Below are 16,310 nucleotides of genomic sequence, written 5' to 3'. Positions count from 1 at the left end.
TGTTAGAGGGTGAGCTACACAGGCTCCATCCCTCCATCGCTACTGTGCAGACTCTGGCACCACATGACGTCAACTATGCTAGATGGCAGTGTTCCTATCTGGGATATTTTGGCCTGATTTCTGGATATTTCTGGATCAGTTCTGTGTATTAAATTCAGCATGTCATCTACATTTCATCTGATAAACTACAGCAGGGGTCAGTAACTGGATCAAACCCCGGGTCAAATATTCAGAGGATTTTATCGTTTTAAATTTGTTTATTTCTCCAAGACAAACATTCAAAGTAGTCACGAGACATGCTCTCCGTCATTGCAACAACTTTCATAGAATAACTTCCTCTTTAGCTATAAGTCTTCAAAATAAAAGCACTACGTTCGCTTTGTTGCAATTTTTCATATCCAGGTGGATAGTACTGAGACATAAACCTCTACAGATAGTTTAACAGAACTCCAACTCCTAGCCAACATGAAATATATGAAAAAATGACACCAGCTCAAAAATCATTTAAACTTGTGTATAAACCACATCTGTGAAAACGCTTTCATTTTATGATAAACACTGACTATAAAATCTTGCACTGCAGATAAGCCAGGTAGGATGAACGCACAGTTTTCTAACTTCATTCGGCACCATGGACTGTTTACAGAAAGCTCTGCACACAAACAATAACAAGTGACAGTGTATTGTAGAACTGTTTGAGGAGGACTCACTCATGGGGGAAAAAAGGAGGGAATAATTCAGAAGTAGCTGCAGACACAGGGCAACAGCACATTCCGATAGACAGGTAAACAACTTACACGATACTGATCATAAAAAAATCTACAAAGACAGACAACAATGGAAGTGTTACAAACACAAGGTCGCTCATAGAAAACACTGGGCTGTTTATAAAAAGCCCACACAACGCCCAGGACAAAACAACAAAAGGTGTGTATATATGTGTGTATATATATATATATATACACTTTTTATTGTGCTGCTTAGAACTGTTTGAGGAGGACTCACTCATAAAGTATATATATATATATATATATATTGTAGAAATACATTAGATTACTTATACATTTTATTTGTATTCCACTTTTTAAGGAGCTCAAAGACACTCTACATAGAATTTAAAAAGAACGGAAGGTTCGCACCAACATGTTTCACAATGACAATGCTAACAGACCGATATTTAGCAAGCAGCAACTATGTTAAACATGTTCCCTGTCTTCATTAACCATGCAAAACATATGGTTTTTAGCCTGAAAGAAAGGCTGAGGGTGGTGACCAGGATGAGATTAGTTCAGTTTGATAGTATTGGACAAACTGTAATGACCTGATAATGACTCCTACAGGTCAGGTCATAGCCCGTATCAGCTCTGACCACACCCTCTCAGCAGGGGGTCTGACTTGGGGGGAACCACGTGTGTCTGAGATGCTGGAGCAGCGTCTCTCTGCTCGGCGTGTGTCAGAGGACATCAGCTCCGGGTCTCTTTAAGAGGAGCCTGTGTATCTGCTGATCTGTCAGCAGGCTCGGTGCCGCCCTCCCTGCTGCACATCCTGCTGCAGCCCAGGGGACCGACTAGCACCCGGCCGCCTGTCCCACACGCTGTCCGGTGCACCACAGCATTACCATACGTGGACATGTTTTGGATAATCGACAGTCGATGTTAAGGAGAATGCGCCGGGCACATGGTCCCCGCTCTTCCGGGATTCGCAGGTAACCGGCGGACTGAAGGATCGCGGCCACGCTGCTTCTCTGGATCTCGTCAACATCCTCCTCATCCCCGGCCATGTGTGTTGCTCAGCCATGACATGTTGTGACGATGCGGGATGGACGACTTCTCCCGGCTGTAGTTTCACACTGACCGAGTTGTGTGGTTGACGGGGAGGAGGACACAGCCGGGGCTCTCTGATCAGTGAGTGTGAGACAAACAGGACAACACCTCTCTCATGTTGACTTAGTCACACTGATCCCAACCATTCACACACACCACAGTGTCCTGTGTGTCTGCCTATGTGCTGTAACATGATAACAGCCTCCAGAAGTGGAAACCCTGAACACTGATCTCTGTGCAGACACTGGAGCTCGCTATGTCTAGCCTGAGTGAGCTGCCCATGGAGAGCTGGATGTCTCACCTTCCCTGTGCTCTGTGGGACACCCCCCTGTACCACCTGGCCATCCCAGGTAGGCTGCCACAGATCTGCTCGCTGCACGGTAGACAGTGACTGAATGGTGTTGTTGGAAATATGTGTGCCGTGTGTGTGGTTGGATCCACCTGGCTCCTGTTTGAAGGGTGACCCTGCCGAGCTGCGTGCACTGCCATTAAAGAAAACACATGCAAACAAAGAAACCAGCCTCACCAGTTTGACAGCACATAAGCAGCATAACAGTGTAACAAAGAAGTAAGACATTGATTAATTTGACATGTTTGCACGTGCATCATTAAGAAATGTGTACACATGTAACAATCCACCCTGTTTATTGGCACAGGTTTTTTTTTGTTACAAACCTTAACAGGACATAAAACAACACAACTGTGAGGAATAGAATTTAAGTTTTGCACTCCTCATCTCTCATGTAAAATCTTGTACGGGGCCGGATCAAGTCAATCCACCTCGACTATTCACTGGTAAATGTATCTTGTTGCATCCTGAGGGAATATGTGAATAACCATTTGTCTAATGGTGATTATGTTTTATTATCTTCGCCCCAATTAGGCAGCCACAATGCAATAACCTACTGTCTGGATATGAATGACAGATCCCCAGTTGACCTCACCCAACCAGACATGCTTCAAAAGCTGGACAAATACATGAAGCCCCTTATTCGACCATTTGTCTACAAGTGGGCTGTAACCCAGGTAACGGATCACAGAAGAAGATACACAAGATAGTTGTTGGTGAAATTATGATTTTTTTAAGCTGAGCCTCCTATAATGAATTCCTGGATGCTTGTCTTGCAGGAGTACACTATAAAGCAGCAGCTGGACTGTGGGGTCAGATACTGTGACCTGAGGATTGCACACAGGCCCAATGACAGCTCCAGCGATCTGTATTTCTACCACGGTGTTTACACCACACTGACTGTGGAGGTACAATTACAACATGCAGCCACACATGTGTACACGACCATGATACATTCATGGTCTGCGGAGACTCATCACTGCAGTAAGATGTATAATTGTGTTGCTCCTGCTTTGTAGGTTTTTAATGTAGTGCAGTTACTGCAGAAGAGTCTTCACATGCACCTCCATAACAGGAAACATGTGAACAACCACAAACAGACTCTTTTTATTCGGTCTATCAGCCACTCATGATCGTGTAGTAGACTCACGGGTGAATGCCAACCAACTCATCCTTTAAAACACCTGACCCTGGGGATGTTCCTTCCCAGATAGCATACAGATGTGGGCCACTTCACTCAATGCTGCATCACCTCCGACCCTAAAGTTGTAAATGGTGAATATGGTCCAATTAGCACAACAAATTCTTGCCCCCTATGGCACCTTTAGTTGACATGCGGTATTGCTATGGTTTAGTTGTGGCCCAGGTCTGGCAAACAGGAATGGACCACAGCAGTGTCATCACTCCACACAGTTTGTGGCTGGATGTTGTCAGCTAATTGGATGGTGCACTATTTAACTTTTAACCAAGGCTGACAATTGTGATTTAAAAGCAGACTAAACGGCACCTTGTGTTTTTCCTGACAGACTGTTCTCCTGGAGATAAGAGAGTGGCTGGACGCTCATCCCAAAGAGGTGGTCATTCTCTCCTTCAGCCACTTCCTGGGCCTGAGCCCGGAGCTCCACATGCTGCTGCTCACAACCATACGCAACGTTTTCACCTCCAAACTCTGTCCCAAAACGGTACAACCTCTGCTGCAGACTGAGACTGGCAATCATTTTTTATTTTGTTTAACAGCTTAATGTTTGATTTTAAATAACGATTTTCTGTTGATTTCAGGAAGCGTTAACTCTTCGAAACCTGTGGGCTATTGGCTACCAGGTGATAGTTTCCTATGAGCACAATATCGCCAGCTGTCACAGTGAGCTGTGGCCACATGTTCCTTACTGGTGGGCCAATAAATGCAAAGCTGAGGCTCTTATTGAGGAGTTTGAGAACAGGAAGCCACATGGCAGACCAGGTAATCTGCTGCTGATGGACTACCAGACACAGGCTGGACAGCAATGCTCGAGTTTTTTGTTAACGCTGTAATCGATCATATCATATCATAATATCATGTGTATTATTTTGTGTTTCAGGAGGTCTCTTTGTCACAGGAATTAATCTGACCGAGGACCTGAAATACATCTGCACTCACCCGACAGAGTCCCTGAAGGACCTGGTGACGTCCACGTATCCGACGCTGCTCAGCTGGGTCAAAGAGCAGACGCCCGGCTCCAGGGTGGGCTCCCTCAACATCATCGCTGGGGACTTCATCACAGAGAGCCACTTTGTACCAACTGTTGTTACGCTGAATGAGAAACTACTGAAATGGTCCTCATGACTTTTCACCAGAATGCATTATTTTACAAAAAAGAAAATGTGAATCACAGCATGAAAAACACACACGAGCTTGTTTTGTTAAACGTGACGGGGAAAAAAGTACTTGAATAGTTTATTTAAACATAAATGCACCTATTGGAGGCAGTGAAATGTACATTTCAATTTTTAAATTGCTTGGAAACAGACCTTTGGTATTTTGACATGCATTTGTTTGTTTACATTCAGTTCACTCTTTATGCAATGCACCATTTTCAGCAAGGTGACCAGTGGTGACCAAAGCAATAATGATACTACTAATCTCACCTTATCACCGCAGGCATTTTAGAAGAGTAAGCACAATATATTCAAAGAGCACATATGACTGTAATGTAGAAACTTTTCTAAATGTGAGCAGAAGTTTGAGAAGCAACCTAACTTTACCACCTACTGCACACGTACTGTATTTGTCCATAGAGAATGTAGAGGAGACATGAAACTGCATGGAAAAGTTATTTGCATGAACCAAACCTGGTTTGTTCTACTTACTACTGAGTTTAGGTAACAGGTTAGGCCTTGATTTAAAGTAATACTGCACCACTGTGCCTGTGGAGATGAGCTTTTCGAATAAACCTGAGCATTTTTAAGCTGATTATCTCACTTTATTTACTCACTATGCAGACAGGGGACATGGACTACTAAATATACAAGTAACTACGATGATGAAAAATGGAATACAAACTTCAAGTTGAATTCAAAACCTTATTATCTTTGTGCCAAAAACGGAAATTTGACTGAGCATTTGCAGGAATTGTGTCAGGATGAGGTGATTATCATGTTTAGAGATGAAAATTTGATTGTAAAAAGGAAATTGCATGTACTGTTGCAACAATCTTTTTAAATGGTGTTAAACTACGTTTCAATGGATAGAGATATAAAATGTTTTTTCTCCCCAAATCACCAACAAATGATATGAATTTTGTTTCCAGCTCTGTTGATGTTAGGTATGATTGATCTGTTAATTGATCAGTGTATTGAACTGACTCTTGCTGACGACTGATGGCATATTTAGATTTAGACAGCCACACAATATTTTACCTCAACATCTAAGTCCTCAACAGTCATAATGTGTTCATGTATTTTTTTCCATATAACATGCAACTGATCTTTAAAATGTACAATTTCTGTTTAATCCACTTGACAAGGTCTGACCCACAGAATCAGTAAACCAGTGTCTACAGTTATCTCAGATGCATGGTCTGACATGTGTTTAATGATAAATCCAGTTATACTTGAAGAGTTAAAGAACTCATAATATAATTATAAATGTCCAGAATCTTTTTTTTTAATACTGTAATTATTAAATCAAAAAGTTTGCTGTATTCTGCTTCCTTTTTTGTCGTTTTTCTACATCAAGTTGGCTGCTTCTTTTTTGATTTCTCCTGCCAGTCCCTTGGTAACAAAATTTGGCTAATGATAATGATGATAATGGGCCCCTGTGAGAATACAGCAGGAGATCCTCTGCAGGATGCACCATGAGCGAGTGGGTGTGTTCATGACATTTCTGACATTTCAGAAATGTCATGAACAATGTTATGACATTTCATGCCCAAAAAAACAAACATAATCTTGTTTTAGTCTGTCATGTGTATTTCTTCTCGCCAGGGGTGGGGCTGGGTTGGGGGGGGGGGGGGGGGGGTTGATGTGTTTATGCCGCCGTTTGCCCATCAATCCCAAAGTCCCTTGAAACGCCCCTGGAACAGAGCGCACATATGCCTTGTTCTTACATCCTACTGCTAATAAAGTTGTCTTTTTTTTTTCAGCTAAAGAATCAGGAAACGTCTGAATGTCTCCTACTTCTCCTCCTCCTCCTCCCCCTCCTCCTCCTTCAGAGTGCGGTCGATGGTTGAAGGGTAGGACCAGTAATCACAGGATGTCTGGTCCCAGCAGGATTCTCAGATCCATCTAGCTCGGACCCAGACCTGGTTTTAGTGAGTCTCCGCTCGACATGGACCTCAGCAACTGCCAGGACTGGATGTCATCTTTACCAGAGCAGCTGTGGGACATCCCGCTCACAGACCTGGCCATACCTGGTACAAGTGACTCTCTCATAATGACTCCTACACACATTTAAATACGACTCTTCGCTATAGTGTCATTCAATACTTCCTTTCTCTCTGCACCTGCATGTCTGCCTTCCGGACTGTTTGTGTTCCTAAATGTTTTCTATATACGAGCCTGTTTTGGTTACACTTCTATTCTTGTATTGTGTAGTGATTATTTTATGTTCATCTGTATTCATTTAGGTGATTTTCTGTAGTTGAGCTTTAGACTTCCTGTATTCTAGAGGCGTAAGGTGCATTACATACATGCACCTTATGTCACACAAACCTGTCTGTCAGGAATAGGCTGTTCTTTGGTGCAGATTGACATTAGAAAACTTTGCGTTCATCCGACCTGGTTTGTCTGCCACGAAGACGTTTTTTTTCTCCATAAAGTTAAACTAAATTGTGCTGTTGAATATTTCAAACACTGCATGTCAGCTATTTCAAAAGTCTGTAAGGCAATTTTAACCACCCCCTCCCCCCTCACCTGGACACTGGGTGTCCCTGTACTGCATCCCCCTGAAGTGTAGCTGGAGGTGACGTCAGTTGACACGATCTTCATACTCAAGATCACAGCTTTTCAAAATAAGACAAACAATATATAAAATTTGACAAATCCGTAAGTCTGCTCTATATAAAGTATTGAAGCAGAGTGAAGTTTGAAAACGTTGTATTCATCGTACCTGGTTTATCTGTAATGGAGATTTTATAGTCAATGCATTTCATAAAATGAAACAGAATTAGTTTTATTAGTTTTCATGTTGAATTATGTATACATTTTAATTATTGACTCAACCGGTGTTATTTTACATACATTAAATGCCAGCTATCTATGTTGATGTTGTGTCTCAGTCACATATAAAAATCTTAATAATCTTTGTTGATGTGTTGATTCACATGTGTTGATGCAGGGAGCCACGATGCCATGAGCTACTGCCTGGACATTAACTCCCCCCTGGTCAGGTCTGAGTCGGACTTCTTAAGGATCATGGATGGACTTTTCTACTGCTTAACCAGACCTACCATTTTCAAATGGTCGACCACACAGGTACAGTGCCTTGCATAAGTATCCACCCCCTTTGGACTTTTCTACATTTTGTCATGGTATAACCACAGATTCAAATTTATTTCATCGTGAGTTTATGTAATGGACCAACACAAAATAGTGCATCATTTGGAAGTGGGGGGAAATATTACATGGATTTCACAATTATTTACAAATAAAAATCTGAAAAGTGTTGAGTGCATATGTATTCAGCCCCTTTACTGTGAAACCCCTAACAAAGATCTGGTGCGACCAATTGCATTCACAAGTCACATTTGCAAGTCACATAATTAGTAAATAGGGTCCACCTGTCTGCAATTTAATCTCAGTATAAATACACCTGTTCTGTGACGGACTCAGAGTTTGTTGGAGATCATTACTGAACAAACAGCATCATGAAGACCAAGGAGCTCACCAAACAGGTCAGGGATAAAGTTGTGGAGAAATATGAAGCAGGGTTAGGTTATAAAAAAATATCCAGAGCTTTGAACATCTCTCTGAGCACCATAAAATCCATCATAAGAAAATGGAAAGAATATGGCACAACCGCAAACCTACCAAGAGGAGGCCGTCCACCCAAACTGAAGAGTCGGACAAGGAGAAAATTAATCAGAGAAGCAACCAGGAGGCTCATGGTTACTCTGGAGGAGTTGCAGAGATCCACAGCTGAGGTGGGAGAATCTGTCCACAGGACAACTATTAGTCGTCTACTCCACAAATCTGGCCTTTATGGAAGAGTGGCAAGAAGAAAGCCATTGTTGAAAGGGATCCATAAAAAATCCCGTTTGGAGTTTGCCAGAAGCCATGTGGGAGACACAGCAAACATGTGGAAGAAGGTGCTCTGGTCAGATGAGAACAAAATTGAACTTTTTGGCCTCAATGCAAAACGCTATGTGTGGCGAAAACCCAACACTGCCCATCACCCTGAGCACACCATCCCAACAGTGAAACATGGTGGTGGTAGCATCATGCTGTGGGGATGCTTCTCTTCAGCAGGTACAGGGAAACTGGTCAGAATAGAGGGAAAGATGGATGGAGCCAAATACAGGGAAATCCTTGAAGAAAATCTGATGCAGTCTGCAAAAGACTTGAGACTGGGGCGGAGGTTCATCTTCCAGCAGGACAATGACCCTAAACATACAGCCAGAGCTACAAAGGAATGGTTTGGATTAAAGAATGTTAATGTCTTAAAATGGCCCAGTCAAAGCCCAGACCTCAATCCAATAGAGAATCTATGGCAAGACTTGAAGATTGCGGTTCACAGACGGTCTCCATCCAATCTGACTGAGCTTCATCTTTTTTGCCAAGAAGAATGGACAAACCTTTCCATCTCTAGATGTGCAAAGCTGGTAGAGACATACCCCAAAAGAGGGGGGTGAATACTTATGCAAGGCACTGTATGTGCGATGTTAGGCGTCTCAAAGTACAGCTGTTGCCGAATCCTAATGCTGCCATGACAGAAAAATTATAATGTGAAATGTTTGTGTATAATGTCACATGTTTATATTTTCTAATAAGGTGAAAATATCTTCTTTAATATAATAAACCTTTCATACTGATCCTTGTTTCTTTATCTTGGGTGTTAGCGATATGATTCAGACAACCTGATAAGTAACATAAATGTAATATGTCTAATATGTAACATTTCAAAGTGGTGTGAGGACCAATATGGGATTATGATGATATATGATTTTATTGCTGCATTATCTTTTTGTTCTTGTTGCTACTTAGACAAGTCTAAATGTTTGCAGGGATCAGAGGGCTGCTATGGAGCCCTGTCAGCTTAACAGGCCTATCTATAGATACATAGAGTTTGGTGACCTCATGTAATCCCTAGTATTGCTCAAAACAACAAGTCTAATCAGACAGCCCAGAAAACACATATGATAGCATGTGTGTGGGGGGGGGGTCCTGAGTTCAACCAGGGGACTCACTCCTCATATCTTTCAAAGATGATACAGTCGTTAGTTTGCCAGAAAACTAAAACCAAACTTACAGGATTAACTATTAGTAGATCTCTAGAGCTTCACACAGGCATTGACAGATTTCTGTGGCCACCTGGGAGAAAACATTTATTTTGTTGTGTTTCTGTCAAGCAAAGTCCAATTTTTAATCTTCATTTTGCTCAGCATGGTGGTTTCAGGCTTGAATCCTGGTTGGGTAGGGTCTCCCTGTGTGAAGTTTGCATGTTGCCTCCATGTTTGCGTGGGTTTTTTCAGGAAACTCCAAATTCCTTTAACAGTACAAAGACGTGCAGATTGGAGCTGCTTTACGATCACAACCTATTCTCTAATAGGAGAACTATTGGAGAACTGTTTCATTTCACCCTAACCCATTGTGATTTGTGAACGTGGGTTAAATGACTCCCCTAAGGGGAACTCACATGTACTGGAAGCAACATCTGTCTGTGGTATTTGATACAATTGATGTAAATTACTTTAAATCCGCATATCTTATTCTCTGCAGTGCTCAGTGAACTGAGTTACTCTTCTTTTCAGGATAAAAGCATCGAGGAGCAGCTTTCGATGGGGATTCGTTTCTTTGATCTCCGCGTTGCACACAAACAAAACGACTCATCCTGCGACCTCTATTTCACTCACGTCATTTACACTCATCTAACAGTTTTGGTAAGTTTCATAAAGGAATAATAGAAATGCTTTGGTTTACGGATTTTATGGAATATTTACAGTACATGTCCTTCCTTTACAGGAAACACTGCTGTCTGTTGCCATTTGGCTGAAGTCTCATCCTAAAGAGATTGTTATCCTCGATTGCAGCCATTTTGAGGGAATGGACGACAGATGTCACGAATTGTTCATTTTTTCCCTGAAGAAGCTGTTTGCCTCCAAACTCTGTCCCCGGACGGTTCGTTTTCTTTCTCCTTACACAGTAGTTGTATGGTTGTAAAACTACACTGGGCCCTAACACATCAAACTTGCAACCGCACAGGAATCTGTCCTTACCCTGCGGAGCCTGTGGGCATCTGGTTACCAGGTCATCCTGACCTACGACTCCCAGTGTGCGTTGAGACATCAGGAACTCTGGCCTGACATCCCCTACCACTGGGCCGACCAGCGCACGGCACAGGGACTGATCAGTTACCTGGACAGGAACAAAGATAGGGGGCGTCCAGGTGAGTTTGACTTAAGCTGTTTTCAGACATGAGATCCGAAGGATGTCCGCACGATGGAGTCTGGTCTTTCTCCAGCGTTTGTCTTTCACATATGAGCAACACAGCAGGAGATTCTGTGCTCATTTGCATTCACAACACAGGAATCAGAGTGTTGAAGCGAGGGGTGGTGCAGCAGGCAGAGGCAGGACGTAATATATTAATGCTGCTGCGAAGATCACGTGTTTTTGTTTACAGCACATCAACACTGCGTCAGCCCTTATCACCAAAAGCTCTCTTGACATCTTCCCCTGCGTTTTGTAAAATGCTCTGCTTTTTCATCCTGAGATATTTGTAACTTTTTTTGGGAGTCTTGGGTGCTAGAAATGTCATCAATACACACATGCAGTAAAATCCTGCAGAGGATCTCCTGCTGTGTTCTCTCTTTTGGACGTTCTGAAGCATGTTCACTTGGAGCTGGCAGGAGAAGTCACTAAGACATATGTATTCTCACATGCAGACCTGCCAGAGAATTTCTGGAGATTTTTCGGAGTTCAGTACATGTCTGAAATCAGCTTTACTTTCAAAGTGTACAGTGTGAGAGATTTGAGCCTTTTCAGTGGTAATTCTGGATGTGTTTTTTCAAAAATACACTTTTCCCTCAGATGGCTTCTTTGTCTCTGGCCTGAACCTGACGGCTGATAAGGGTTACATCCTCACACATCCAAAGGAGTCGCTGCGGACGCTGACTTACAGTAACTGGGAGTGTTTGAAGAACTGGCTGGAGGAGCAGATCCCTGGCTCGCAGTCCAAGAGCCTGAACATCATCGCAGGAGACTTTGTGGGGACACTTCCCCTCTGCTCTCTGGTCATTGCACTCAACCAAAAACTTTTATGGAAGGATTCCAGTTCGATAAAGAAAATAATATAAGATGTGATTGGATTCCACTACAGCTCACAACCCTATTGTTCCTTCTCTATATCTCTCTCAATGTATATGCAGTTTTGTCCGAATTGTGTTTTGTGTTTAAAAAAAATCCTAACTCATTCTGCAACGTGCAATTCATATGTATGTGTTTACAAGAATGCACATCATTCTTTAACTAAATTATTATTTTCATTTATTTGAATACAATGTACAATACATTCTTTTAATGTCTCTTTGACCCACATGGAACACTTCAGTACTTCTGCCCCGTACTCTGCTATCTGCCCGGGAACAGCTTCTTGTAGCGTCCGTAAGCTGCGGTGCTGATGAGAACCTTGACGACAGCCGAGCCGTCGTCTGCGTTCACCTGCACGTCCTGAACGACAGCCTCTTTGTAAAGCCAGCTGGGGATGAAGATGCACATTTACTTACGGATGATTTGTTATTTTAAACATTAAAAAGTAAGAGAAGCAGCTCACACCTTAATTGAGAAGTGCTGAGGTTGACTTTCAGATCTAAAATGCGTTTCCCAGTGGAGTTTACGATCTCTTCTTCCACTACCTCCTTCAGCTCGTCTAGGCCTCGCTCTTGCAGGGCAGATACGGGTAGTGCCTCAGGCTCTGCACACTGATAACTGAGAATATAAAGATTATAAAAAAGAGATGAGTGTTTCTTCCTTTTGACAAATGTAACCCATCATATCGCTTACATCCTTGATCTTATTGTGAAGGTCTTCAAAATAGCTGTGGAAAAACTCGTAGGTGCAAAAAGAGTTGTTGCTATTACTTGTTTACGAGATCAGTTTTATTGTGGACTTCTATCATGGAGCTCGTCAGCCTGTCGGGGACCTTGAGGTTCTTGAGGACATTCAGGACGTTCACCTTCTGATTCACCGCCTCTGGATGACTTATGTCTCTGACGTGAATCAACAGATCCTGGAAGTGGGAGCGAAACGAGCATAGAGTTCACACATTCGACTATGAGGTTATTTTTTACTTTAAATGTTCTGTCAGCAAATCATCCCATCACACAGCGATGTGAGCCTCATGTACATACAGAGTGTTTGATATCGTCCAGGGTGGCCGAGAAGGAGTCGATGAGCTGGTGGGGCAGCTGGGACAGGAAGCCGATGGTGTCCACATACAGAACCGTCATGCGGCTGGGAAGCTGGCCGGCATGGACCGTGACATCCAGGGTGGCGAAGAGTTGGTTTCTGGGCTGGAGAGCGCTGTCCCCAGTCAGAGCTTTGATCAGAGTGGTTTTCCCTGAGCAGACAACGGGAGAGAAATATCTACAGCACTGGTACATTGTTTAGCTTGACCTGGTGTGTGTGTGAGTGTGAGTATGTGTGTGTGTGTGTTTCCAGTCTCACCACAGTTTGTGTATCCCAACACAGAGACGATGGGGAACTCGTTACGTTTGCGCTGAGAACGCAGCAGGTGCCTCTTCCTGCGCAGTTTTTCCAGGGCTGAGCGAATCTTTAACTCGCGCTCCTTCAGCAGCCGCTGCTGGACCTCAAACAGTGTCTCACCTGCAAGGAGCACATACCAAGCAGAGTGTTGTTCTACCCGGGCAGCTCAGCTACTGTTCATGCAGGCAGACACTCAGGTGCGGCGATGGCACAGTACCTGAACCGCCGATGTATCTTGATCCTCCACCTTGCTGATCCATGTTTCCCATTTCATTCTTCAAACGAGATCTGCCAGCGATATAAAGAGTGTTCGAACAGTAAAGACGACAGCTGAGGACACAACACACACCCTCTACACCTGCTGCTACAACCACCCCCCTTTTTTCTATTTACCTTCGTCTTTCTACTGAACATCCGTCCCCACTTCCTCCCTTCGATATGCTGAGAATGGATTATGTTGACTGTTGTATTTTTCATTATTTTTCTAAATTGTACAAATTAAGTTCCTAAAGCTAAATAAATCTATTAGTTTTAACGCTGACACAGCAGTTGCACTATAGTCTTCCTTTTTCTTTATTATTCTACATTCACACATGATTCAGTCACAAAGTTGTAAACAACTTCAACTGAATTCGACGATCAAATATTTCACCTTGTTTTGGACTATTGCGGAAATTTTGTTTATGGTTTGGTTCTTATTTTGTTATTTAGTATTTCACTTATGATGCGTTGTCTTATTTTTGGTATCCATAACCCATCATGATGGTACATAGAGTAAAGTCAGAGGAAGATTAACCAAATCTACTAGATAATACTATTACTACACTGAGTCCTCATTTCTCTATTAAAGTGTGTGGGGTTAGAAAGCCAGACAGATAACAACTGGAGGAAGGAACATGATGTCTCTGAGAGGACACTCTCTGAATCTCTGAACAGACAGGGAAGACACAACAATGGTTTTGTGAGATGAGATTGGAATATATTTGTCCAAAAGAGAAGCTCTGCATGAATATGAATGGTTGGTGGCCACTGTGACATCATCATCTTCCTACAAATTTGGTGATGGCAATACAAGTGTTAACTTGTTTATTTTCTGTGAGGCTCATCAGCCTGGTCTCCCTGATGCCTACCTTATAGAGAATAAATACTTTGCTTAAGACATCATCCGTCTACAGACACTTTCCCTCACAGGGACATAGCTCTCGTTTTAATTTTTTTAACCCTCATTATTTTTTTTCCGATATTCTGCTTTTCCTGCATTTTTGGATCTTATGATTATTCATGGGAGGCTTCTAGAGTAGTGACATCACACACGGAGCTAATGACATCATCCCATGCCTTCGATGTTGGCAGTCTGGCATCATCACATTGTGCATTTTCATTTGCACCAACTCACAACACATTTTCTACAAGAAATGTTTTATCTAGGATTGAATATAATTTTGTATAACCGAGAAAAAAAGTTACCGTAACAAGGGAATCTCGGCCAGAGAGATCTGTAACTTGGCTTCTTTGGTTCTGGCGTTGCAGCGGAAGATGTGAAGGACCACCGAGTATCTGTCGAAGACTTTAACTCCCCACGCTTCCTCAAACTCCCTCTGTGTGGAGGAGAAAACCAGCATGAGTACACAAAACCTTTGTGTCTACAGCCAGGATGGTTTCCAAACATGCTCACCTCAGACAATGGAGACAGACGCTCAACGTTCACAAACACAGCAGTGATTCCTGCTGTTTGTCTGATTTTCTCTGAAGGGGGTGAAAGCACAGAAGAGTTCGATTTAGTCACAGAAGTTGGACCAGTGCATAGATCCACAGCTGGACACTGAGAGAGGATGATACCTGTGAGGGACTGGAAGTTGCCTTTGCCAAAGATCCTCTTCTTCTCTGGAGTCTTGGTGGAGAGGATGATCTTGTCCACCACTCTCCAGCTGTCTAAAGTGTTGACGAGCCCCACGGCCTCGGCCATCATCAGCTCGGCTGCAGAGAGATGAATAGTCAACTTCAATATATAGATTAAATACATTCTGTATTCTAATAATATTAAAACGTTATATCTCTGATCATCCACTTCACCAGTGCCAGAGCCTGAGCATGCAAATGGTCAAGGTTGTAGCCCAGAACGTGGAACACCACCCAGTGACGTCTGGAGCATGTGGAGGTGATACTGTTCTGCAGATTGGCATGACTCTAGTGCATGCTGAGATGACTGTGTTGTACTAGAAGTAGTTTCAGTATATAAATATATAAATACTTGTTCAAAATGCTTTTTAGTGATGTAAAAAAGATGAGTATTTACAGCTCCTTAGAGGTTCAAAACTTCACATTGCAGTGAAAAAACTCTCACACATCTATTCACACTTGTTACCTGTGGTCAGATGCTGCTTCCTGCTGCCCCACTTCACATCAGGCTGAACGATGAAGACCCTGTGTTGTCCCCCCGTGGTGCCTTCAGGGCCCTGCTGCTGGAACAGCTCCTCCACCTCACTGTCCTCGATGAAATCTCCATCCTCCTCCTCCTCGTCCGTGAAGCCTGTTTGCTGTCCATCCTCTCTCTTCAACCTGCGGGCACAGAGTGAGACAGCTCTGGCCTGCAGGGTGGAAGTTGCTCTCGGCCACCGTAGTTTGCAGGTGTTACCGGTGTGTGCATGTTGAGGTTTGGGGAGCAGAGAGCAGGCTGCTGCTGCTGCTGCTGCTGCTCTCTGACCGCGCAGTGTGCAGGATCCTAACCCTGGACAGATCCTGCTCAGTGCTGCCATCAGCAGTTCAATCTCACTCTCACCTCTGAGCTAAATACACTGATCATGACAGGTCACCCTTCTGTTGACGTTCTCTTCTTCTTCTCCAATTTGCATGCTGCAGGCTGGCAGCAACGTGGAGAGCTCACACTGCCTCCTCCTGTCGCAGGTTTTAGACCCACTACTCTGAAGTAGTTTTCCACTTCACAACGCACACACACCTACAGCTACGTGTTAGCTGCATGATGCTAATAGATAGCATGTTATGTTCCAGCCCATGCGATTTTACATAGTTCTTTAGCCCTGGTTCATGACTGGTAGGCAGCTCTTGCTGTCAAGCTGCGCTTTAAACCTACACTTGCCAGGCTGCTGGTGCTTGGGTGTGTGGATATGATTGTGTTCATGGTTTTGGTTCTGGTTGTGAGTTTGTGTTTGGTTCGCAAATCCCATCAGAGGAAGCATTCCTCGAAGTTTGGGAGAGAGGTTGCCTGACAGTCTTAACTGAGG

At 43.2% G+C, this 16,310-nt stretch overlaps 3 protein-coding genes across 4 annotated transcripts; 2 read left to right on the top strand and 1 right to left on the bottom strand.

The window, feature by feature from the left end:
- The first annotated feature begins 1,507 nt into the window (after positions 1–1,507).
- plcxd1 (phosphatidylinositol-specific phospholipase C, X domain containing 1) lies at positions 1,508–5,852 on the top strand. Its single transcript, XM_053430536.1, has 7 exons — positions 1,508–1,904; positions 2,065–2,173; positions 2,707–2,849; positions 2,952–3,080; positions 3,699–3,854; positions 3,952–4,132; positions 4,251–5,852. The coding sequence occupies exons 2-7, from the start codon at positions 2,080–2,082 to the stop codon at positions 4,493–4,495; spliced, it is 948 nt and encodes a 315-aa protein (XP_053286511.1). The 5' UTR covers positions 1,508–1,904; positions 2,065–2,079; the 3' UTR covers positions 4,496–5,852.
- Positions 5,853–6,305: 453 nt separating this feature from the next.
- On the top strand, positions 6,306–13,609 carry si:dkey-66a8.7 (PI-PLC X domain-containing protein 1). 2 transcript variants are annotated; one of them, XM_053431237.1, is made up of 6 exons: positions 6,306–6,563; positions 7,487–7,623; positions 10,119–10,247; positions 10,330–10,485; positions 10,570–10,753; positions 11,395–13,609. In XM_053431237.1, exons 1-6 carry the CDS (start codon positions 6,479–6,481, stop codon positions 11,658–11,660), a joined length of 957 nt encoding a protein of 318 aa, XP_053287212.1. In that variant the 5' UTR covers positions 6,306–6,478; the 3' UTR covers positions 11,661–13,609. The 2 variants fall into 2 exon arrangements, with proteins under 2 accessions (XP_053287212.1, XP_053287213.1); XM_053431238.1 differs by having other exon boundaries at positions 10,087–10,247.
- On the bottom strand, positions 11,834–16,078 carry gtpbp6 (GTP binding protein 6 (putative)). Its single transcript, XM_053431235.1, has 10 exons — positions 15,434–16,078; positions 14,908–15,045; positions 14,744–14,814; positions 14,536–14,666; positions 13,286–13,356; positions 13,030–13,188; positions 12,714–12,922; positions 12,444–12,592; positions 12,139–12,291; positions 11,834–12,061 (listed from the first exon to the last, which is right to left on the bottom strand). Exons 1-10 carry the CDS (start codon positions 15,822–15,824, stop codon positions 11,935–11,937), a joined length of 1,599 nt encoding a protein of 532 aa, XP_053287210.1. The 5' UTR covers positions 15,825–16,078; the 3' UTR covers positions 11,834–11,934.
- Positions 16,079–16,310: the final 232 nt, after the last annotated feature.

This window comes from Pleuronectes platessa, chromosome 9, assembly GCF_947347685.1.
Source record: "Pleuronectes platessa chromosome 9, fPlePla1.1, whole genome shotgun sequence".
NCBI lineage: Eukaryota > Metazoa > Chordata > Actinopteri > Pleuronectiformes > Pleuronectidae > Pleuronectes > Pleuronectes platessa.
The sequence above is the reverse complement of the archived record's forward strand: the minus strand, read 5'-3'. Positions and strand labels throughout refer to the sequence as shown.